Consider the following 24576-nt stretch of genomic DNA (forward strand, 5'->3'; position numbering starts at 1 on the left):
TGTCCTCAAAAGTAGTTGTCTCAGAGGAGCAGAAGGGTCTCAAACCTCCTTCAGACCCAACCTCAAACGTCAGTCCCTGAACATTCAGCTTCAGGTTGACAAGTTAAAGACGGATCCTCTGAGGTCTGTCATCAACAGCATGAAGCAGGGAGAGTTAATGGTGTATATAAATTACTTTTACTTGAGTGTTTCAATATGACAGGCACACCAGTGTCCCCTCAGATTTGCTGTGTAGTGCTAGCTTTTTCAGTTTCAGACCATACCTTTTTATCTTGCCTACAACACAGAAGGTGACGGCACATTTTACCAGGTTGGTTAGTGCTACTTGGGTGGGACAGCATTGGGCCTTGGCTGATTAGCTGTGTCGGGTGGCAATCAGGATTTTGATTCAAACGTTTCACTAAATTCTACCTATGTTTTTGTGCACAAGTATGTCCTTTTGGATGCAAGATGCTACAGTTCGCAGTTTCTGAGTGTAACCTCCCTTAGGGTACAGCTTTGGGATGTCCCAAGTAGTTTCGTTGCCCCCCCCACTGAGAAAATATTAAGTGGGATTTTTACACTTGCGTTAAAAACTTTTCTCTGACTCCAATGGGTCACACTGGATGGCCACCCTTTATGTTTGTTCAGTTTTTTACTTTTTTTTTTTTTTGTTTTCATTCTTGGGAATAGACTGGGAGGAACTTGAGGTTTATTGTAGGGAAATTTAGGAGTGCCAAGCTCCTGTCACCACACTTTATGCCCCAGTTCCAGCGTTTTTCTGTTTGAGAGAGAAGTTTTTTACGTAAGAATAACAACCCCATTTTCTGGTGTTAAAATAAAGACAGTCTAACAATGTTCTCTCGCCTACAACACTTTTTTTTATTTTTGGGTTTAAGTTTGAGGAGGCTCAAATATTAGTCATTGTCATTTAATATTTATGTCTGCAATAAAAAAACAGGTTAATGCTTCTTATTGTAAAACTACAATCTGTCGTTTCTTTTTATTGCAGGTACATACAAGTCACCTCAAAGTCCCTATTTTCAGCTACCTCCGAAAGTGCAGCGTCAACCTTCCAATCAGCTCATGTCTTCTCCAACACCCCCAGCCCTACAGAAGCTGCTTGGTAAGAACCATACATAGGACAGTCAAATGGAACTCAACTTTTGCTCCAAATAGGAGACTGATTACATGTTAAAGGGGTAGTTGAGATGCCCTTGTTTTGGGTGGGATTTATTATCTAATTTTGGGTCACCACAAAACTAAGTGTTGTGTAGTTGCTGATAGGAGCCAGGAATTTTAGAATCTGTCACATTTGGCAGGTTTTCTCTACCAGAGGAAGATGAAGCAGACATTTTTCTTAAGCAGCAGTTTATATGCTTGGGGAACAATTTCTTTTCAGTGTTTGCATTAACCCCATGTGAATGGTGTATGCTATTCTTTCACTGTGTTTGTTTAACAAATCTGTCTGAGAAAAGGAACTTTCAAGCCTAAATAAATCCGCTGAACCAAAATGTCAATCTAAATTATCTTATGGGGAGACAGACAAGCGCTGCTGTTGCAGATCTTCTTTATCGGAGAGAACAGCTTGTGCAGCTGTAGTGCCAGAGCAGGGAGTAACATTCTATGCATAAAGTAGAGTACTTCCATGATTTGGGCAGTGTGTGCAACATTAGTCCGAAAGGTGGTGTTACTTGTTGGGTAATTCTTTTCATACAGTGCCACGATTTGTTACCTTTTGTGTCAGTAACTCTTTGGTGAATATATGCAGATATAATTTTTTTATTGTATACATGTATTACATAGATGAGGAAGCAGATGTCCGGTGCATGCTATACTTTGTGTTTTAAATTTAATATGTCTAAGAAGGGGGCTTCCAAGACCAACTGGTCTGCTGGAAGGTCTTGTGCCAAATGTAATCCAAAATGATATTGTGAACAGACATAAAAGCGCCCCTGCAGCAGATCTCCTTTCTCGAAGGGAACAGCTTCTGCGGCCGTTGCGACAGAACACTGAGTAAAGTGGGCTTCCTTAGCGGAGATACAATTTTTCCTGCAGTTGTGTAGCTTCTCTTGTGCGATGCTCCCTCATCTGTTATTGTTTACTCACAAGGCTGTAACAGTATCTGTTTGCTGCTTTACCCTGTCCTACCTTGCGTAGGCTTGAATATTTGTTGTGCGTGTGTCTCTATACCTATAGTAACCAGTTTGTTTGTGTTACCATAGAATTCCTCTTTCCCATTTCTACAACTAGAAGAGTTTCAGAGCTCGCAGGCTTGTCCTGCAAGTCTCCTCTTTTTCATGAGGATAGGGTGGTTTTTCAGACAAAACCCTCCATCCTTCTTAAAGTGGTGATCTGATTCCACATTAATCAGGATATTGTCATCCCTGCCCAGACCAAATGATAGTCTTTGGCGGAAGAGACTTTTCTGCTTTCTTTGGATGTGGTCAAAGCTTTGCGCGTAAGACCTAAGATGTGCGCAGGACTGAGGATCTTTTGGTCCTCTATGATGCACACAAGAGGGTCAGGCCAGCCTCTAAGGTGATCATTGCTCTGTAGATTACCACTGTACTACATTAGGCTTATGGTGGGGCAGGGTATCCTGGTCCACGATTCACACTTTTACCAGGTTCTACAGGTTCTATGTGTTAAGTGTACCAGGATGACAGTTTTTGGAGAAATATGCTTTGCACTGTTAATTCTGAGTGTTCCCACCCATGATTGTCTGCTTTGACACATCTGTAATGTTCCCGGTGTCCCCCAATGGATGCAGGAGAAAATTATATATATTTTTTTTATACTTAATATCTATTTCTCAGTCCATTAGGGGACACTATTCACTCACTCTTGTATTTTTTGTTTGAGAGGTTGTTGTTTTCCTATGTTTGTTTCTCTCTCAATTGTCTCATCTGTGGGATTGGGTTAAACATAAACTGAGGCCTAACAGGAGAGTGCTATAGAGGGAGAGAGATGCTAGGGTTAAATGTTAATTTATTTAAGTGCCTGCATGCCTGGATCCCCTACCCTATCCCCCAATGTTCCCACTGTCCTCCCAGTGGTCTTAGAGAAATCTTTTTTTTACGAAAATGGAAACAATTCCTATTTTCCATCTTTATCACTGTTACTGCTGCTTTTATATTTTGAAATACTAATCCAATACCTCACATTTCCAGAATTAGCTTGTTTATAAGGCAACACATTTTATTATTGGAGTATGAATAAGTGCTTAAAATGGGAATGTTCAATTACTGGGTCAATGCAATCTTTACCTCCATTGTATTAAAAAAAAAATTATGTTCAACCCTTTACTGACTCTACTTCTGTCACAGACTCCTTTAGAATACAGTACCTGCAACTTATGTCTTACATGAAGACTCCTCAGTACAAAGCTGGACTGCAGCATCTGTTAGAGAAGGAAAAGGTAAAACTAATTTCTTAACTCTGTTCATACAGCTGCCCAATATTTAGTGACCATAAATTATGTAATGCTTTTAATGGTGTCGCTACTACTCATATTTTGATTAATAATTAGTGCTTATAAAAAAGGATTCTTTTTCATATTATTAATAATAATATTAATATTATTTATTTTTATTTTGTTACTATTTTATTTTATTATTTTTATTATTATTATTTGGCTCCACTCACCCTTGACCAAGTTAGCTTAGAAATTACAAACAGCGTTCAGATAGGAGATTGTGCTTTATTTTACACCACAAGAAGAGCTTTAGGAAACCTATTTGTATACAAGGTTGTGTGGGTTTTGGTGGTCTTTTTTTTGTTTTTTGGTTATACTTCTGTATCCGAGAGTATATTGCACATTTGTTTTGCTGGGCTTTAAGAAAGTTCTTCACATTATTTCTATACCTCCTTTTCATGCATAAGTTTTTGTTTCTTGTTTATTTTTATGTTTAGAAGAAAAATTCTCATCTTCTTGGTGCTGCTCAGCAGCTTCTTACTCACTGTCAGACTCAAAGGGAGGAAATCAAGAAACTGTTTCAACAGAAGCTTGACGAGGTATGGCTTTCTTATCTTACAGGAAGGTTACAGGACTCCTTACAATTATCATTGCAATGTCAGTCCTGAGAGTACCAGAAAGGGCTTTCTGTATTCCTAATACTTGCGGAAATATGCACAACTTGAAACTAATTGAGAATCAGATGATTAAAAACGCTAATCCTGAAACAGCTTTATTGTATCCTCATACTTCTGTATGGTTTTCAGAACTAGTCGGACATATTTTGCATGTCCTTTCTTCTGTTTCTCCCATACATTCTAGCCTTTCTATATGAAATGCTGTTGAAGAAAACTACAATCTGGTAACTGATTACATAAAGCTGAGTGGAATACATCTACTCATTAACTAGCAAGTTTGCATACAATTTCAATAACCTCTGTCAGTATAATCTATTATACTCATACTGGATGAACTTATTTTTATTTGTTTTGAACAGTTCATTTATTTTCTCCTTGAAACTTTTCAGATTTGAAGAAAATGTGCTACAATTGTTCTCAAAATTACAGAAAGCTGTAGTTTCTGAACATTAATGTATAGAACAAGGGATTCTATAAATCAGAATTTAGCAAAATCACCAAGTTTGGTTTGACTTAAAATCCGTAAGATTATTTTTTTTTTTAAAGTGTGTGGTGGAGGAGTTTGGGCCACGCTGATTAGTATGCTATTGATCAAGAGATGGCTTAATAATTGCAAGATAAACATCCCTTTTTGTATGAATGTTTTGTTGTTTTTTTTTTTAAAAATAGCATTGTCAATAATCGAATGTCAATATAATATCTCTAACAAGCAATCTAGAATATTTTTTCTTTTTTTTTTCTTTTTTTGGCGACAATTTTATACTGCAGAAAATATTTAGTTTTTGTCATATACTTGAATTGACAGCATGTAGCAAAAAAAAACAAAAACAACCTCCTGAAACTTAAATAGAATTCTACAAGAAAGTGGCCGATGAAGACTCAAACTCTGTTGTTGCCCTTTGACAGATCATTTGTGAATAATTGACCGACCTTGGCAAAATTTCTAATGATGGGTAGAACATTTTCATGGTTAGTAAGGAGAGTGTTTGTCTGTTTTTGGGTTTCCTTTATAAAACATATTTGCAAGATAGCAACAACAGCGTTTGAGTCTTCAACTGAAACTTTCCGGCATAAGTCCTGTTTCTATCAAACTATTCTATTAACCAGTGATTCCCAGCACAATTGTATGTGTATATATGTATGCACCCCAATCAGCCACAACTTTAAACCACTAACATGTAAAGTGAATAACCTCGATTATCTCGTTACAATGGCATTCATCAAGAGATGGGATATAATAGGCAGCAAGTGAAGTCAATTCTTGAAGTTGACAAGGGAAAAATTGTGATGTCTAGACAACTGTCAGTGCATCACCAAACCGGCAGTTCTTATAGGGCATTCCCAGTATGCAGTGGTTAGTACCTACTAAAGTGGTCCAATGAATGACAACTGGTGAACGGGCAACAGGGTCCTGGGTGCCCAAGGCTCCTTGCTGCACCTGGGGAGGGAAGGCTTGCCTGTCTGGTCCAAATCCACAGAAGAGCTACTGTACACAAATTGCTGAAAAAGTTAATGCTGCCTATGATAGAAAGTTATCGGAACACTCATTGCATCTCGGACTGGTCAGAGTGCCCATGCTTACACCTGTCCACCACCAGAAGCGTCTACAATGGGCACAAGAGCACCAGAACTGGAACATACGGTAATGAAAGGAGATGGCCTGGTCTAATGAATTAAGTTTTATTTTACATCATGTGAACCACCAGGTGCATCGTATACCTGTGGAACATGACTTGAGTAAAGGTCTTGACTTGGCCTACAAATTCCCCAGATCTCAATCCAGTCGATCATCTGTGGGATGTGCTGTAAAAAAAAAACAGTCCGAGCCAAGGAGACCCATCCTGCAACTTGCATGAGTTAAAGGATCTGCTGCTAACGTTTGGATTGTTCATTTTATTACGGTCACGTGATTGTTTGTGTGTTGTTTTTTAAGAAGTTGATTGTGTACGTTCTGGTGAGATGTTGGATCAGTGCACTGATCATGAGAGCAATTGCTTTATTATCATTGAGTGTTGTTTTTATTATATTGTAAAACACATATTAAAGCATTAGTTTTAATTATACTTTGTATTCCACAAATTTAAAGATATAGAACGAATGCCATTTTCAGCGCTGTGTGCATGTTTTTCACATGGTGGAGCTCTTCTGTTCCAGGGTAAGAGATACTCAGCGGTCTTAGTAGATGCCATGTCAGATAAACGAGGGGGAACCACAAGGTAACAGTTTCCTCCGGTGGAGGGTGTCCCAGTTATTCTCCTTCGATGGACCTGGTACACCGATGTTCTCTCCATGGCAGTGGTTCAGTCATGACATCTGCAATGGACTGTTCATTCCAGGACTGTTACTTCATCACTGTTTAGAACATCTGGTTTTAAAAGGATTGTCTGAGCGTATGGTGCACACTGCTTCGTGCTCTGAATCAAGGTTTGGAGAATGCATTTTGCCTATTTTCAGTTGTCCAGGTTACTTATGTTCTTTTAGGGTGCTCTGGATTTTGGCTTGCACTTTATCTCTTAAGGTTCAGGTGTTTGCCCTTTCATTCTTCTGTTGAAGAAGACTGGATCTGTTGCCTGATGTGCAAATGTTTTTTTTTGCAAGGTGTACAAGCTCTGTATGTTTCTCCAGTGGCACCTTGAGATTTAAACTTGGTGTTGAATGCTTTGCTGCATTCCCCTTTTGAACCAACCCTTGGACACGGTGGACTTGAAATTCCTTATGTGGATTTCCATTTGGCCATTTCATCAACTAGAAGATTTTGGAGAGCACATCCTTGTCCTGCAAGTCTCCTTGTCTCTGTTTTCATGAAGATAGAGCGGTTCCTTGGCCCAAACCTCTTTCCATATTAATCAGGAGATGCCATTCTGTCTCTGACCAAGAGTAGGTCTTCAGAGTAATAGTATGTGGAAGTTTTTTGGATGTGGTTAGAACTTTGCAAATGTTAGGACTAAAGGTGTGTTCAGGACTGTGGATCTTTCAGATTTTGATTATGTGCAGAAGAGGGTCTGGCATGCCTGTTACATTTGCTAGTTAGATTACAGCTGTAATCGGTCAGGCTTAGATTGGAGAAGGGCAGTCTGTTCCAGAGAATCTTCGGGCTTACTCTACCTGATGGGTGAGTGCTTATTGGGCATTGTGCCTGTACTGAACAGTGTTTTTACCAGTGAATACTCTCTTTATCCTGTGTATCATGTCCTGTTAAAAGATAGGCGAACTACATGAATGAAGAAACGGCAAGCAATTAGGAAATCAGATTAATGTGAGTTTTGTTAAGTTGAAATTGTGTTAAATCCAAGTGTAGGGAACATATTACATACTGATGCTAAATATTGAATGTAGTGTCTCAGACTTTGTGGTGCCAGTTAGGATCAGGAGGCTTTGTTACCCCCTGGAAACATGAGTTGCAGACACAGTATATAGAGAGCCCTGTTTGGCCATTTAATATAGATACCATCTACACTTCTGTATGATCACCAGTACCTCAAACTAGTATGTAAAGGTCCTTGAGCAATAAATATTATGGCTTGAAGATTCTGCCCTACATCTATGATCTGCTGTATTCTATGACCAATAGATAAGAGCTTATTTTCTAAGCGGTTCCCCAGCTATCCTGTGTTGCACACAGTGTCTGTCAGTGCTCTGCCCACTACCCAGCAGTCCTGATCCATGGAAAGCAGTTAGAAGGTACCAGCCAACCCACAGCAAAGAGGGGCTGCAACAGCTACCCAGAAGTAAGCGGTTCTAGGTGCCATAACGGAGCCTAGTGGTGGCAGCAAGATTCTCCTACGACTATTGTGCAGTTGACATTCACAGACTGAGTGTCTGGTGGCAAGATGACACCAGTAGGAGTTGTCAGTCTGTTACTGACTTTGAGAAAGAAATCCAGATAAACTGTAAGAGCATCCTTTCGTCCTTCTTCCACCAACAGACCGGGTAGCGATGTAAGCCCATCCAGTCAGTTACATTAAATACTTTAATTTTAATCCTTTGTGTAACAGAGTGCTTACCCTGTCTGTTTTCTCCTTTTGTGTGACATTTTATGGGGTTTTGTTTGTTCAAGAGGAGGATGTTCTCTCCTATTTTTCCACTTTTTTTCCCCCCCTTTTTTCCTTGAGGCCTTACGGGAGAGGGGTATAGAGGCACAAGAGCTACGTTGAACTGCTGAAGATGTCTTGTAGTACCCACATTCCTGAATTCCTACATTATACCCAATGTTTTCCGGTGTCCTCAATGAACTTGGAGAAATGGATTTAACATTAAATTTAAAATTACTGTTTTCTTTATTGCAGAATCCTCAGACCCCCAGTGAACCTGCCCATCAAGCAACCCCTGGGGGGGCTGAAACTAAAAAACAAATATCTTTTGCATAGTTGGTCCTGCATCTTTTAAGTTAGGGTTTTTCAACATTAATAGCATTCTTGTGCAGTTTAATACTGTATGATCTTATTTTTTTTTTTCTGTCAAATGGCAATTAATGAGTAATCTATATTGTACTGTTTATACTTTATTTACAGTTGGGAGTTAAGGCTCTGACTTACAGGGATCTCATACAGGCCCAGAAGGAGATCTCTGCTCACAACCTACAGCTGAAAGAACAGAGTCGGCAGCTGGAGCAGGAAAACTGTGATCTGAGAAACCGCAGTTTGCAGTTGGTGAGTAAAATGATGGCTGTGTAATGGAAATAAAAGTAAAACTGATACATTGTATGTCCGAGTAACATATGAAAAGGGAGAATGCTCATAAAAAAAAATTATTTTTTTTTCCATTTTTTTCGTCAACCCGAAGTTGAAGGCCCGTTGCGAAGAATTGAAGCTGGATTGGAATACACTGTCCCTGGAGAATCTGATAAAGGAAAAATTGTCACTGAAGAACCAAATATCTGAGAAGCAGAAGCACTGCTTGGAGTTGCAGGTGTGGATCAACATGCTTTCTGCAACTTATGTACATAGACATATGATTTAGTATTACTACTGTATAAATTTATTTATTTTTTCAGTTCACTCAAATCTGCGGTCAAATACAGTGAGTACTCCAATATCTGTCAGTGGACAGGCGGACCTGTCCCTTGCTCACTGAGAGAATTGTGATATTCCACACTCAAACTACGTCCCTTTCTGCCATCTTATAGTGGGGAAACAAGAGGATTTGCTCATTATGTATTACAGAACTAGTAGAGCCCTGGGGCAGTTTTCATTAAATAAAACTCCCTGCAGTTGTGTAAATGTATTTTGCAAAGTGCTATACCGTCTAATGGGGCACGCATGTTTCCGAGAAAGGAGTGGTAAGTTTTAATCTACGTGACTAACTTCAATGTTTATGTATACAAGGAGATAGGAAGCATGATTATTTACATTCCCATAATATCAAAACAGATAACCTAATGTGTGTGTGTGTATATCTATGGTTTGTATATGTATATCCAGAGTATGCAGGAGTAAACTTGCTTTGGTGAAAGAGTCCTTGTTACTATCTGGTGGATTAAATCCTTCACAGGAATAGCCTGTCTAATTTAAAGAATACTTTACAGATGGAGTGTTAGTCACACTTAAAGAGGACTTGAAAGTTATCTGCATAATGGCCTGTGATACCTTAAACCAGGCCTGTCCAACCTGCGGCCCTCTAGGTGTTGTGAAACTAAAGTCCCCAACCTGTTGATAGCTGGAAGGGCGTGCTGGGACTTGTAGTTTCACAACATCTGGAGGGCCGCAGGTTGGACGGGCCTGCCTTAAACAGTGTGTTACAACAAAGTCTACAAAAGTACAATCAGTTTTTAGTATTACACATGATTATTTAGATAAGGTGAATCTAGTTATCAGTTGTTTTTTTATTTTCAGATCAGCATTGTAGAGCTAGAGAAATTCCAGAGGCAACATGAGCTGCTCCAACTGAAGTCTTCTACTTTGTCAGATGATCCACCGTCAGGCAACAGTCGTTCTAAGGGTGGCTTTGGTGTTCGCTACCCCTCAGATACATCACATACACGTTTGCCCACCCCTCAATCTTCCACCACCAATGGCTTGGGCCCAGAGCTCTCAATCAATGGTCATGCATCTCATAATGAACTGTACCACTCATGCCGCCTTGGGGGAAGCAGACCATGCTCTAAAGAGGGCACTCCTTCACAATTGGAGCATGCTGATGGTATTACAAGTACCCCAGTCCATGTATCACGACACAGGGGAGATAGAACTGGTCACTCACAACCGGACTATACCCGTTACTCGCCTGCCAAAATTGCTATGAGGCGTCACCTTAATCAAGATCCTGCACCTAATTGCAAAAGCTCTGAAATCAATCATAGGTGAGAACAAGTGACTTCAAGGTTTATATTTTTTTGCTCTCGTCATCTGTTTTTGTTTTTATAGAATGTGTTTTGGATAGATTGATTACCTGCTATTCTGTACTTAATCTGCTGTTTGTGGTGGTTTACCAATTTATAGGAGTGAAGTGGTGAAAGAGAACAGCTTTATGTCCCCTACTCTTGGGATCTTGAATGGCATCCAGCTTAGTCCTCAGGAATCACACCCTTCATCTCCTGAGGCAGGGCAGACATCTACAGAAAGAGTAACTGACAAGGTGGGGTGCTACCTCAAATTTCTTCTTAATATTAACATGCCATATAATAATATACTTTCACTTGTTCTGTAACTTGAAATTTTATGGTTTATTTTACTACATTAAGTTACCTCTGCTCTGTCTTCATTGCTTATATTTTTTCTTGCAGTTGTTGAGAGACCGGAGCTCTCCTTCTAATCCTGAAACAATCACCAGTTTGCCTATTAGTATCCCACTGAGCACAGTCCAACCCAACAAACTGCCAGTCAGTATCCCTCTGGCCAGTGTTGTCCTGCCAAGCCGCGTAGAAAAGGTAAGGCAATTGTGATTAATTTAGTGCTTACTCTTTTATGACTAAGCTTTAAGGATACATTTTTAGTTTTGGGTAAAGTTTGATGAGCTAAATTAAATGCCAGCTTTCCTAGCTCTACTCTCCTGATCCTCCACTGTCCTCTATAGGTCTAAATGTTTCACATTACTCTTTCCTGCTTGGCCTCCTTGATATGTCAGTAGCTGTTGATATTCCTTACCCATGTACTTCCCCTTCAGTTGCATGGGAAGCTCATGCGGGAGGAGCATGGACTGCATTTATTCCAGGCTGCGTAGGAAGGAGAGTGGAGTGCAGTGTGGGGCTTTAAAAGAAAAAGTGGAAAGCAAGTAAAGCATTATTTTAATTTATTTCATCAAAATCCACCTAACTATTTCTTGCCTGCAATTTAAGGCAATATGGGTGAACAATTACTATAAAAATGTAGTGAAAATCCAGTGTTGCCTGAAAAGTTGCAGTCATTTGTTTATAAGAGAACATTTTCTGCATTTTTTTTAATATGAAGAAAAATGTTTTACCATCAGCTATATCGGATATACAAAAGTTTTGAAAGTGGATAAGTTCCATGCAGTGGAAGCTGGACAAATTTCTTTAACTGCTCTCCTTCCTGCATGTACTTCTGGTATCTAATGTTTAGAGCTAACTTCTATAGCTTTTAAAATGTTTACATCTTACCTGACTCGTTACACATTCTGAAACGAAGCTCCTTTTGCCAGTCTTCTAAACAGTGGAGACATAAACATGCAAGACTTGAAGTAACTGGCTGAAGGCTGTTTAAACCTTAATCGAAACATTAGAATGTCAGTAGCGCACCGCACAATAGTACTTCTCTTATCTGCTTGTGTTAGCATTTTAAATGTTGGAGGGGTAGTCCAAAATGAAACCTGGGCATCTAAATTTTAATAACTGCACACGATATTGATGTGCAGCTCCTGTGAAACTGGTGTGGTAAAATGAAGTGCATACTTCCATCTGTTTGCTGTGAATCCATATTAAGCAAGCTAAAATAGTCTTAAGTTAGACAGGATATTTTCTTGGACTGGCCCTTTGTTAGTGTAGGCAACTGAAGTGTCTGTTCCTTCACGACGGGGAGCAAGACAATCAGTTATTGAAGCTTTTAGCTTGACTCTTACAAGCTATAGACACCCCTTCTAAAGAAAGTAGATTTTATTTTGGTTTAGTTTGATCTGCCAGGAATGGAGCAGACTTGCTCCATTGTTATCCTAATTCGTGGGTAATACTGGATTTACAATGGGGTATATATGTGTTGTGAGAAGCTCTGGCACTTTATATAAATCTCAGTGGATGAGCTCCCACTCTCTATATACCTCTTTTGAGTAATTCAGTTTAATTTGCAAAGCCCACTAAAGGAGCGTAACACGTGAAACCAATAAAAAGAGCAGAAAAGTTCCATAACAAAACTCTGGGTGGAATGACCACTTCGCTTGATGAATGCCCTGGCAGCTGAGATACTCACTCATTTTCCCAGTTGTCCACCCCAGGAATCATCTCCCTCATGCCCTGGGGCTCCTAGTGCCTCCTTGGTGGTTCAAATATGCCTCTGCCGTGGCCTTGTCCAATTGCAGCTTTATGGCTTTTCTAGAAAGAGGGGCCAGGCCCTGATCAGTGCCTTTGGTGCTGCCCTCAGCTCCAGTAAGTTGGTCAGAAGTTTAAACTTTTTGGTTGAGCAGTAAGATTGAGGACTGGGAACTTTTATCAAAAGATCATCCAAGTATGGGATCACATTTCTCCCACAGGTCCCATAGCAAGGCCATTGCCGTAAAGACATAAATTAAAAACCCTTGGCCCGTAGACATCCCGACAAATAGGGCACTGACCCAAAAATGCTGAATCTGCACAATGAGCTTGGAGACACTGACTTTCCTCCCATATTGGTATGTGCAGGTAGGCATCCTTGATATCAATGAACACCAAGATATCCCCCTGTTCCATATTGCTGATTACACACCTCAGCAATTCAGCCGAAGTCCCTAGAACTGTAAGGGACTCTGAGTAGGGGGTTGGGGGATGCCAGGTTTCTCCAGTTGAGAGACGGAAGCTGAGAAGAGAGTCTCTGCTCGGCCATCTACTAGCAATTAATTGTGTTAATTCTGTCACGGCCTAAACCATGGACTGTGTCCAAACTGGTTCTCCCGTTTCTGAAGAAGAGCATTACCGGGAGCAGTCCCCATGAGCAGTCTGCAGCTCAATGTCTCCCATACTGCACAGTTGGCGGTGGCTCTGGGATCCATGGTCACTGCCTGTGGCCGCAATGAACATGTTTCTTCCGGAGGTCGGAACGCTTTGGAACTAGGTCTACCTGTAGAGGATTTTTCTTGTTCACCCCGCTCCTATCTTAGCCTCTGTTGTTGTGGCTGCCTGCGCCGGAGATCGGCGCTACAGGCTGTACTTTAAACAGAATTCGTCCTTCATCTGCAAAAAAATACAATAAATGTAATAACTAAAATGATGGGGCTGTAGCACAGCCCCAAAAAGAAATGTGCAGGCTCTCTAGGCACTTCAATCTAATTTCAAGCTTGCCATTGAATAACTATTTAAAGTGCCTTAGCTCTTCACACCATATCTATACCAATGGTGTTCCAGTGTCTCCCATAGGATATCAGGTAAAGAAGTTTTGTGGTAGCAGAGATAGTGGCATTGTCAATGGGAATCTTTAAGTCATCCCAATAGGAGTAGGCAGGTCAAAGGATGGTAAAGAAGTGTGGCAGCCATCACAGTTGTCAAGAAATTGGGAAAATAGACCTGGTTGATGAGAAGTTACACCAACACGAAGATGAAGAGGAGAGAATAGTGTTACCTCAAAGGAAGAGAAACAGATCTTGCGTTACAAAGTGCACATGTATAGGGGAGAGAGATTAGTGGACATATGTGGATAAGGTTGGAGGAATTGGAAGTACTAGGTGGATATAAAGTCTTGAGATGGAGTGAGCAGATATTGGATAGGGCAGGGTAGGGTGAGATGTCTCCAGCAACCATTAGAAGGAGCAGGGCTGGAAAAAAAGCAGGATAATTGGGGGGAAAACCACACACTGTCTTTCCCCAAGATCAGCAGTTTCAGGGATACTATTCCATTTTATTTCTGGTCAGGAAAGACCGGTATTGTTCATTCTCAGTCTGAATTTTCTCAATCTTGCGGTGCGTTGTGTTCATCTCTTTAAAATGATGTGAGTCAGTTCAGATATTCACTCCATGGAAGAGGATATCTTTTTCACATCCCAATGACTTCAAAGAAGCCTACCTGCACATCCATATTCACCCTTCCATTGTAAAGTATGAAGATTTTTAATTTCATGGCCCAAATCTGTGAACTGGTTTTTTGTTCTAGCCTTTTTGGAGGGTTGGTTTTAAAGATTTGTCTTGGGGCTCCCCTTGCTATCAACTTGCTGTTACTGGCCAATCTGTGTCAACTGCTCACCATGGTAGTGTTGGCTATTATGTGTAGGTCACCGGAATACAGCAGGTATCGGCATCTTGCAGATATAGAGCCAAACAAAACATTTCCATCCCTGCCATTTCTTCAATTTGGCACTTTTCTTACTGGACCAATCCTTGTGGGCCAATCTGGGACATGGGTTAGACTGCATTGAGCCACCCAATCTGGACTAAATTCAACAAGACATATGTTTAAGGACTTTCCACTCATGTGCAGTTAATTTCTCCCCTCATAAATTATTTGGACAGATATTTCCTGTCCCAAACAGAAAAGCTTTCAACCCAGCAATATTACATACTGTTTGGATGGCACCAGGGTGTAGCTCTGGAAACACAGAACAATGGGGTTCTAAAAATTGGATTTAAGTACTGGTTTGATTATTCTGTGTTTACACAATACCTGCATATATCTGTACAGGTTTGATTTATTGGAACAATTTAGCTTACAGGAGTTAGACCTCTTGTGGTTTTTGCCCAGTTCATTCAAGAAAGGAATATGGTTGTCAGGATAATGCTTTCCCTCACATCCTATGGAAAGTACAATGCAAACTATGCTGAAACAGGTACAGTCGCTGAACCTAGCGAAATTTTGCACATACCAAAACAGACCAATCCATACTTAATGGTCATCATACATCATAAAATGAAATACCTTAATAATTTTTTGCATTTACAATAATATACACCACCAATAGAGATGTATACAATAATTGATTTCTTCCTGTTGTGGAGGAGGGGGATCGAATCACAGGCTCTACAAAAGTCTTGTTCGCAATAGCAACCCTTCTGCAAGAGGGTATTCCTCTAACCATATATGGATGACCTCCTTCATAAACATATTAACAGGCTCCACAGGATAATCAAGATATGCTTTCTGGTTTTCACACAAATTTGTCTGGTTGGTGAGTTTCAGGGTGTTCACTTCAGTTTTCTCACCGGATTGAATTTTTGGATCATCTTCTACCCCTAGCCAGAAGAGTAGATTCTAAATAAACTTGCATCATCCACTGTTCAGTTGCTTGCACAGCTCCATGTGTCAGCCAATGATTGCCTTCAACTTCAGGGCCTCATGGTCACACAACTAATAACTAACCAGTTCCCACATGAAAGTTACATTTCTCTTTCCTACCATTGGGGGACACTGCGAGACATTGATGAATAGTACGTGGGACTAGGAGTTTAGGCACTTATCAACTTGTTTGTTCCTCGCACTCCTCCCCTACTATGCCCCTCCGTTCTTACATTTTTGTTCTATTGCCTTAGGAACTCTGGCAGATTACAGAAAGCATGTTGATCCACACCTGCAACTCCAAGCAGTGCTTCTGCATCTAAGATATTTGGTTTTTCAGTGACAATTTTTCCTTTATCAGATTCTCCAGGGACATTGTATTTCAATCCAGCTTTTTCTTTTTTTTTTTTAATACCAGATCTGCTCACTTAGGAACTGCCTGCTACCTCAATCTAACCTTTTTCCACTTTACTGCTTGTCACTTGAATCCCAAATCTGAAGGGATTCTCAGACTCGTTTGTAAAGCGTTACAACAAAGAAGTCATGTATTTAAAGAGCCTATCGCCAGATTTGGAAATTTTTTCTATATTGGTGATCAGCTCTTTTGCCATTCCATACAGTTGTTTTGACATTTCTGCAATAGGGTCTGGATGAAGGCCTCAACTTATTTTCCTTCAAGATGCAGGTAGCGGCCTTGGGACCAATATACAAATATATAGCTTGACACCCGGACATTTTTGTTTCTTTCAAGCAGTTTACCATATCCAGCCACCCTTCAGGTAGCCTACTCTTCACCCTTGTTATCGTAACCTTGTTTTCTCTATACTGAAACACCCTCTCTTTGAGCTGGTCTCTGGCAAGATAAAATTTTCACCTGGAGTCTAGACTTCCAATTAGCTATTTGCTTTGCATGGGAATTTAATATTGGGGCTTGTCCTATAAGAAACAATATTTTGTTTGAATAAGGTTCTGCTACGCACTATTGCCTAATATTTACAGGTTCATTATTTTTTATCTTTTTGCCCACACATTGAATGATGGAGCCAAGTTTGTATGTTCTCCCTGTGTTTGCGGGGTTTGCTACATGTGCTATGGTTTCTTCATTACTTGTAAATTGGCTTCTGACAAAATGTACCCTAGTCTGAAGGTGTGTGGTAGGGAATTTAGATTGTAAACTCTGAAAATCTACATTTCCTACTGATGTGAATGACTACATAATCTCTCTAGAACGCTGTGTAATAAGATTGGCACTATATAAAAAATAATAAATGATTGCTTCATATGTTAGACTGCTCTTCCCTTTTTAAATTCTGTTTTGCGTACACAAACTCAATTGCCAGATGGCACAGCAGATTCCTTTTTTCCTTGTGAGCTTAATTATTGCTTGTCGTTTGGGCTCTGTCCAGTATGGTGTAAGTAGAACACGTATGTCTGGCCACATTGTCTTGGTCATTTCTCCACACAATCTCTAAGTTTTACCATATTTACATTGCTGCCTCTGATTTGGTGGCTTTTGACCAGAAAGTTTTGCATGCAGTTGTTCTGCAAGTGTCCCTTTAGTCCCCCCTCTATTTCTTCCTGGACGACTTTGGGTCATCTGCACTTACTTAGAGGCGTTTTTTTCCACTCCATGTATATTCCTTTTCTTGCAGCATCTTAATGCCAGTGCAGGAAAACTAAACGACCGGCTGCTTATTGTGGCATAGATGTTTAAAACATAGGTGTCTGTTCCTTTCCCAATGGGGAACTGGAGAATCCAATACTAAAGATTTAACTCTGAGTCATCTGCACTGACTCTTTATTCCTCCAAGAAAAAGATTTTACGTAATTTAATAATTAAATAAAATCCCCCTATTCCTCATTTGAAGTATGCTTATGTGATTATTAATAGAGAAACCATTTCTGAAATGTCACTGCCAAAAGTATCAATATAATATGCAATATTATGTAATATTTTCTTAGGACTGTGTATTTCATTGGTACTCATTTGATCTTGTCACTTTAACTCATTATGTATTTGATTTATGGTTTCCAGAGAAATAGTCCCAGTCCTGGGTGTCAAACCAGGGACAGCTCTAACACGGAGAATCATTATGGTGCTACTTATAATAGTTTCAATTATGCTGCTGTCTCAAAACCACTGGCTACCTCAGGTAAGAATCCCCACTTAACATTTTATTGGCGTGACCTTCCCCCAACCATTGCCTATTACCTTCCCTTTGATAATATGCATATATTTTCATAATTTTTTTGCAGTGTGAGAAAAATAAAAAAGTAAATGGTAATGCATTCAAAATACAAATGTATACTATAGAAAAATGAGGTGATGTTTAAAGAAAAATATTTTTCAGCCCAGCATGCCAGAAAATGACTTAAATTGCAGTTTTAAAGCCCTCAGTTAAAATTGTCAATTTGACAAGAATGCTGATTGATACAATTACTCAGTAGTCTGTTAGTGTCTTGTGACCAGTAGCACCAGCAGGTTTGGTCAGTAATGGCAGACAACTGACTGCAAGAGGAACCCAAATCTGTAAACCAATCACCCGACAGGTGCATGTCTATTTGTCTGCTTAGTGCGTTCCAAGGTTCACACCCACATCCTGATGTTTACATGAGCTCTGTTCCTGCCTTTGTGGATACACCGAACAAAATGCATATTGTGTTAACTGTGTCCACCCTATTGACAATTTTGGGCCACCCTGTTCATTAAACATTAGTTTTTCTATTTAGCTTAATTTATGTATTAATATAAATCCTAGTGTGAGGGGATATCTGGAAAGCATTGGTAAATATATTGAAATTGGGAGAATTAAGCGTACAATTAGATACAATCGTTGACAGCAGCTCTCTTGTGAAGCATTTGACAATTACACTCTTGTAAAAGGTGTCTATTTACTAAACAAGACCTCATCACGAAATGCATATCCAAATATGCTTCAAGATGACTCAATATAAAGGAAAATAGACACACAATGGTATGTATTCACTGGTGAATCCTGTAATTTGCATTGTCCTTCCTAAAATATAACTCTGTATATCTATGGGTGTGGTTTTGAAATGTTGTAGACTCTACTATAATTTTACTTTATATGCCATTCAAAATCAAGAGTAAAGAGTAAACAACTGGGGTCCCTAAATTTGAATAAAATACACTTTACAGTACACCTGTAATATTATTTGTATGTTCAAAAAAACAGACAATGTCTCACTGCCCAAAACTAAATGAGGTTTTTGCCTATGGCATTGGTTCCCAAACTTTCTCAGTTCAAAGTGTGAGTTCCTGCAATTCAAAAGCCCTCCACGGATATACCACATAGCACCAATCATTACATCCCTATGGTCCTTTTGCTACAATAAAATGCTCTCTGAGACTATATGTAATGTTTGTTTATTGCAGAGTTTGTTATTAATTTTTCAGGGGTTACCATTTAAATTTCCCAGTAACCATTTTCATTGGTCCAACTATGTTATTTAACTGATGGAAAGCACTGGTAATATGAAATTCATTGACATTGATGTGGCCCCCAGCAGATGAAAGTAAACAATGTAAGCAAGTAAATAATGCAGGGACAGAAGCCATTACAATATACTATTGTAGAGTCTGTCTATAAAAAGACACTCGGGCACAAACTTTCTAGGAGTTGCTATTTTGTCTGTTTAATAAGAACTTACTCTATCCCTCTCCTTTTTGTTTTAGGTTTCTTTTACCCAACCTGGTCATCATCTCTAAATGGACCAGTTTTGAACAGCCATGGATCAGAGACTGATTGCATGGATGACTCTTCAAATTCAGGCACTCTTTCAAACTCTGGGGGATCTCGGAGCTCCACACCTTCTCATCACCAGCAGTCCTCTCAGCGTTCACCTGCTCACTTTCCGAATTCCAACAGTCCCCGTGCACTTCCAGATCCGAGTAAAATTTCTGGTGAAGGGGAAATAGATACCAGCGATGCAGAAATAGAAGCCAAGAGGCGAATAATATTCACTATAACCAGCGGTGGTGGAGGTTCTTCGGGGAGGTCACCATCGAGTAAACATAGCCCACTTACTGCCACTATTCGTATGGAGTGTGGTCCAGGTCAGGATGGCAGAAGAAGAGGGAGTCGCAGAAAGAGATCCTCTGCTGGCTGTCACTCTTTGGGGGTTTCACCCAAACGCAGATCCCTTTCATCATCTCTTGGATTGAGTGGGTATACCTCAGGGTCACCGTTGAACATCAGCTCGATGGTATACAGTTTTCCTCTTTATACAACGTGTATTATCTGCATAAAAGTGGATTGACATGTACTATTTGCTTTGATTATCATATTGCTGTAATGCCTGTTTTAGGCAGGTGTTTTAAGCAAAGAACATGCACTGTATTTGCCAAATGTTGTATTGCATATTGAACTGTGATTTATGGAGACTTTATTTAAATAGAAAGTGGCACTTTTCACCTACAACCATCTATATAATTCTAGTACAAAATAAATATGCCCACACGTGACTTTACCTGTGTTTTTAGGGGATACGCTATATATGGCCATAAAATACGGCACAGTTGCCAGAGCTTGTCCTCACTAATCTTAAATGGATTTCTAAAAGTAAAAATAAATGCTGACAACTGTTCTTTCTCTATCATCCAGTCTGGTTGACACTGCTTACCATGGGGTTGTGGAGGGGAGCTCGGGAGTTGGCACCTAGCTAGTTAACTTTAGCACTGCTGACAGACCCCTCCCCTCTACAATCCCCCTGCCTCTTCCTCTTCCTGCCAGTTTTTTCTAGGTGCCCAAAGGAGTTGGGCTGCCTTTTTTTTATGCTAGTGTTGTATAAATTTTATTTTATTGATTTAATTTGATTTTAAGTTACATTTTCTTTATCTAACTTTTACTTTGTTACAGGACTTTTATTTTGGAAGCAGAGCTGGGAGAGTGTTCTACCATAGAGAACACACTCCCACAGCAGCAGCATGAACACTGCTCGGTCAGATGAGAGCCGAGGGCTCTCACTGGCAGAGTTTTATAGTGTCCAAATTAGAGTGACAAGCGGTCTTTACGGACCACTGTCACTCTTACAGCCTCCCCGCTAACCTGCGCTGCCACTGCGGCATAGAGCGTCAGTTATCGGATAATCAGCCGGGCGCCATCTTTAATTTTACAACGGAGCCTGGGCAAATTACTAACTAAAGAAGGGGGCAGACCGAGATCCCCCCTCAGACATAGGAGGGGGCATCGGGGTCCCACCGCTGCAGGAGACCTCGAATTTAGAGGTCTCCATTACTCTGCTGGACATAGAGTCCTTAAAAAAAAAAAAAAAAGATAGATCAAATTAAGGGCTATACCAAGATCCCCCCTCAGTAATAGGAGGGGGCATCGGGGTTAGAACCGCTGCAGGAGACCTCAATCTTTTCGAGGTCTACAGTACTCTGCTAATTTTTCTAAAAAAAAAAAAAAATAGACAGAATATGGAAGAGGGGGAGTTAAAATTATATAGAACTCCCCTGCTCTTCAATTTACGGGCAGTATTCCGGTCTTCTGGAGGATAAGAAGAAGCCTGGGAACAGAGACTGCCTTGTGGGAGCAAGCATCAGGACATGGCTGGTGGACTTCTCTCCTGTTGGCCTTTTGGCTAAGTATTCTTTTTTGATTAAGCATTTATAAAAACTGTATTGCTTTACTGACAAAGTGGGGCTAGTATGGGTAATATTATAGTACTATTACTTGCCAAAACACAAATAACATTGTTAAAGGAACAAGTGCAACTTTTACTGTAGATTAGTTAATTACTTGTTTTTTTTCCTCTCTGTCTCCAAGTCAATGGTGTGCTTGTGACACTTTCCTTTGTAAAATGTTAGATAAAGGAAAAGGTCCTATAGAAAAATATTTTACCTGTTATAAATGCAAGGTTTACTTACCACAGTCAGTTTACTCTTTAGCTCAGCTTCTCACTAAATCTACTTAGTTATTGACAAGCTCAACAACACTTTCTTCTATATTGGATAAAGTGGGGGGTCCTGCTGCGGGGAACGGCTGTATCAGGCCCTTTTTTTCATAACTGATCAGACACATGTCTCGACAAGCTAGACCAGTTTCTGAATCCCCATATTTGGCCCCTACTAAAAGGGAATCTGGTAGATCCGCAAATCCTTTTCTGAGGAAGGGGAAACAAAATTTAATCCTGATCAGGTTCACGTGTCTAATCAGGAAAAAAACGCCAGATATGAGGCCCGGTGCTTGTAGTGGGACCTCTTCACAGGAGGGTCGGGATCCCACCTACGTTTGGAGCGCCAGAAGTTTCTCTGTCTCCGGATGCGAGAAATTCAAAGCACCAGCCTGAAGGGTTGGGGCGGTATCCCTTCATCTCCGGCTCCAGGGTCAGTCCAGGAGTCCTCTCTATCCATCAACTTATTAGAGTTGAAGGCAATCCTTTTGGCCCTACGGGGGGCCCGAACCTTTCTCCAGGGTCATCTTCTCAGAGTTCAGTCCGTCATGCCATGGCTGTGACATAGGTCAACAGACAAGGAGGAACGAGAAAAGCAACGGCAATGCGGGTATCGGCTCAGATATTCGCTTGGGCGGAACAGTGTGTTCCAGCAATCTCGGCTGTGTGCATTTCAGAAATAAAGAGCCTGGAGGCCGATTATTTCAGTCGCAATGTGATGATGCCAGGGGAGTAGTACCTCCATCCGGAAGCTTTTCAGTCTCTGGTTCAGAGGTGGGGTCTACCGGATATAGATATCATGGCCTCCATACACATCAGGAAGTTTTCCGGGTTTTGCGCAATTCCCATATTTCCTTGAGTACTCAGACGAGTGAGGCAAGGCAGTCTGTCGGTAATTCTGATAGCACCTGCATGGCCGTGGCGAGTGTGGTACGCATATGTAATCTTTATGACAGTAGGGCAAGAACTTCGTCTTCCGCACTGACAAGATCTTCTCCTTCGGGGTCCTTTTCATCACCAGGATTTACCTCTGCTAAATTTAACCGCATGACTGTTGTAGCCAGGCTCTGGAGGGCTAGGGATTTTTTTCCCCCAGTGTAGTGGACACTCTGCTATGAGCTTGTAAACCTGTTCGGCTCGCATATATCGTCGCATTTGGCGAGCCTATGTCACAGGGTGTGACAATAGGTCTTGTCATACGTCCTCTTTTCGTCTTATCCAAATTCTGGCCTTTTCTTCAGGATTGTCTTGAGGCAGGTGTCTGCTTAGGCTCCTTAAAGGTATAGGTTTCTGCCTTTCAGTTTCTTCCACCTGAAGTTAGTAGATATGCCAGACATCAGGACGTTTCTTCAGGAGGTCTTGCATATCTAGCCTCCTTTCACTTCTCCTACAACACCATTGGATCTTTTCCTGGTGCTTCATATGCTTACAGGGTTTTCTTTAAATCCTTACTTTCAACAGATTAGGTCCCTAAGCTGCAAGGTTATGTTTTTCTTAGCCATTGCTTCCGCTCGTAAAAGTTCAGAGTTGGGATCTCTGTCCTGTCGACAACATAATTGATGCTACATGAGGACGGAGCGGTATTCATAACTCTCCCTTCCTTTGTTCCGAAGGGTGTTTCAGCTTTTCTTTTGAGCCAGAAAACTGTGGTTCCGGTATTACGGACAGCTTCCGTATACACCTGTCTGATCAGGTGTATACGGATATATATTATATGTGGTTAGCGCTCTCTGCTTATATGTTAGAGAGCTTCCCAAATTCGGTGTAAAGTGTTTGTCCTTATTGATTCTCATAGAGGCTGGCCAGCCTCTAAGCAGTGAATTGCGAGATGAATTAGGGCAACAATTACTCGGGTTACATCAAAGCTAACCATCCTGTGTCAGAGAGATTTAAGGCCCATTCCACCCGGGCGGTGGGGGCGTCTTGGGCAGTGAGAAGTGGGGCTTCTGCAGACCAGCTTTGCAGGGCAGCCACCTGGTCCTCTGTCCACACCTTTACAAAACTTTATCAGTTTAATGTATTTTCATCTGCGGATGCAAATTTTGCTCGTAGTGCTCTACGAGCGGGGGCTTTCAGAGTGGTCCCACCCTTAGGGGGCTGCTTTAGAACGTCCCCATGGTAAGCAGTGTCCCCCAGACTGGATGAAAGAGAAAAAAGGATTTATGTACTTACGTTAAATCCGTTTCTCTGATTCCGTGTGGGGGACACTGCGATCTCTCCCTTCTGCTTTTCTTCTGTGTTCTTTTGGTTGATTGGCCTTTTCTCCTTGGGGCTTTTTAATTGACAGGAAGAGGAAGAGACAGGGGGATTGTATAGGGAGGGGTCTGTCAGCAGTGCTAAAGATTAACTAGCTAGGTGCCAACTCCTGTGCTCCCCTACACAACCCATGGTAGGCAGTGTCCCCCAGACGGAATCGGAGAAACGGATTTAACGTAAGTACATAAATCCTCTTTTTTTGTATCTAATTAATCCTGTAGAATTAGCAGTTGTCATTCCTTGCATTTAAGAGTGTAGAACGTAAAACTCAGAGTGGGACATTTCATAATATGCTTTATTTTAACCTAATTACAATATAAAATAAGCAGCATTCATAAACCAATAAGATTCTGGTTTTGGAATTCCTGACAAAGATGAAATAGCAAAATTAGTTTAGTGATAAATACGTAACCAAAATCTTACTGCTTTATTAATGCTTTTTACTATTTTATCCTGTAAATAGTTATGAGAACCCAAAGATGTTCTGTACATTCTTAGGGGCTCATGTATAAAACCAAATTGGAAGTGTAAAATGCAATGTTCCGTACTACGCATGCATAGTAAAATTACTTACATCTCAGTTTGTAAGTATGTTAAATTCCCATTGACTGGTCTTAGAGCTTGGGACATTCTCAAGTTGTAAATATTACTGCGCTGCGTACAAGAGCTTATTAGCAATGGAGCTAAGAGAGCGTTGTCCTATCAGGGGTTTTAATTTTGTTATATTTTGTGAAGACTTGGATTGCAAGAAGATTCCAGCCATATACTAGGTTAAGATAATAAAGATGGTCAATGTAATGAGGACTGTGTGTGTGGGAGAGTTGGTCTTTATTTAGAATAAAGTTTTGGGTTCCTCAAGTGCCAGCATGTCTTCGCAGCTGTAAGTATGCTAGAGCTTGCAGTACTAACCCACACCCACCTCCCAGGAGAATTAACAATTCACCAATCTCCCTAGTGAATTTACCACTGTGCTTGACTGGCCTAG

At 40.6% G+C, this 24576-nt stretch overlaps 1 protein-coding gene across 4 annotated transcripts in view; it reads left to right on the plus strand.

Annotated features, from left to right (window-relative positions):
• DOT1L (DOT1 like histone lysine methyltransferase) overlaps positions 1-24576 on the plus strand; it is a 140121-nt gene that overhangs the window by 95596 nt on the left and 19949 nt on the right. For all 4 annotated transcript variants that reach the window (XM_075204711.1, XM_075204710.1, XM_075204712.1 and 1 more), the window contains 10 exons: positions 992-1105; positions 3309-3400; positions 3895-3996; positions 8586-8723; positions 8857-8982; positions 9906-10372; positions 10512-10647; positions 10796-10939; positions 17452-17569; positions 19114-19643. In XM_075204711.1, coding sequence (XP_075060812.1) covers positions 992-1105; positions 3309-3400; positions 3895-3996; positions 8586-8723; positions 8857-8982; positions 9906-10372; positions 10512-10647; positions 10796-10939; positions 17452-17569; positions 19114-19643 — 1967 coding nt within the window. The remainder of the gene's footprint in view (positions 1-991; positions 1106-3308; positions 3401-3894; positions 3997-8585; positions 8724-8856; positions 8983-9905; positions 10373-10511; positions 10648-10795; positions 10940-17451; positions 17570-19113; positions 19644-24576) is intronic.

This window comes from Mixophyes fleayi, chromosome 1, assembly GCF_038048845.1.
Source record: "Mixophyes fleayi isolate aMixFle1 chromosome 1, aMixFle1.hap1, whole genome shotgun sequence".
NCBI classification, from domain to species: domain Eukaryota; kingdom Metazoa; phylum Chordata; class Amphibia; order Anura; family Limnodynastidae; genus Mixophyes; species Mixophyes fleayi.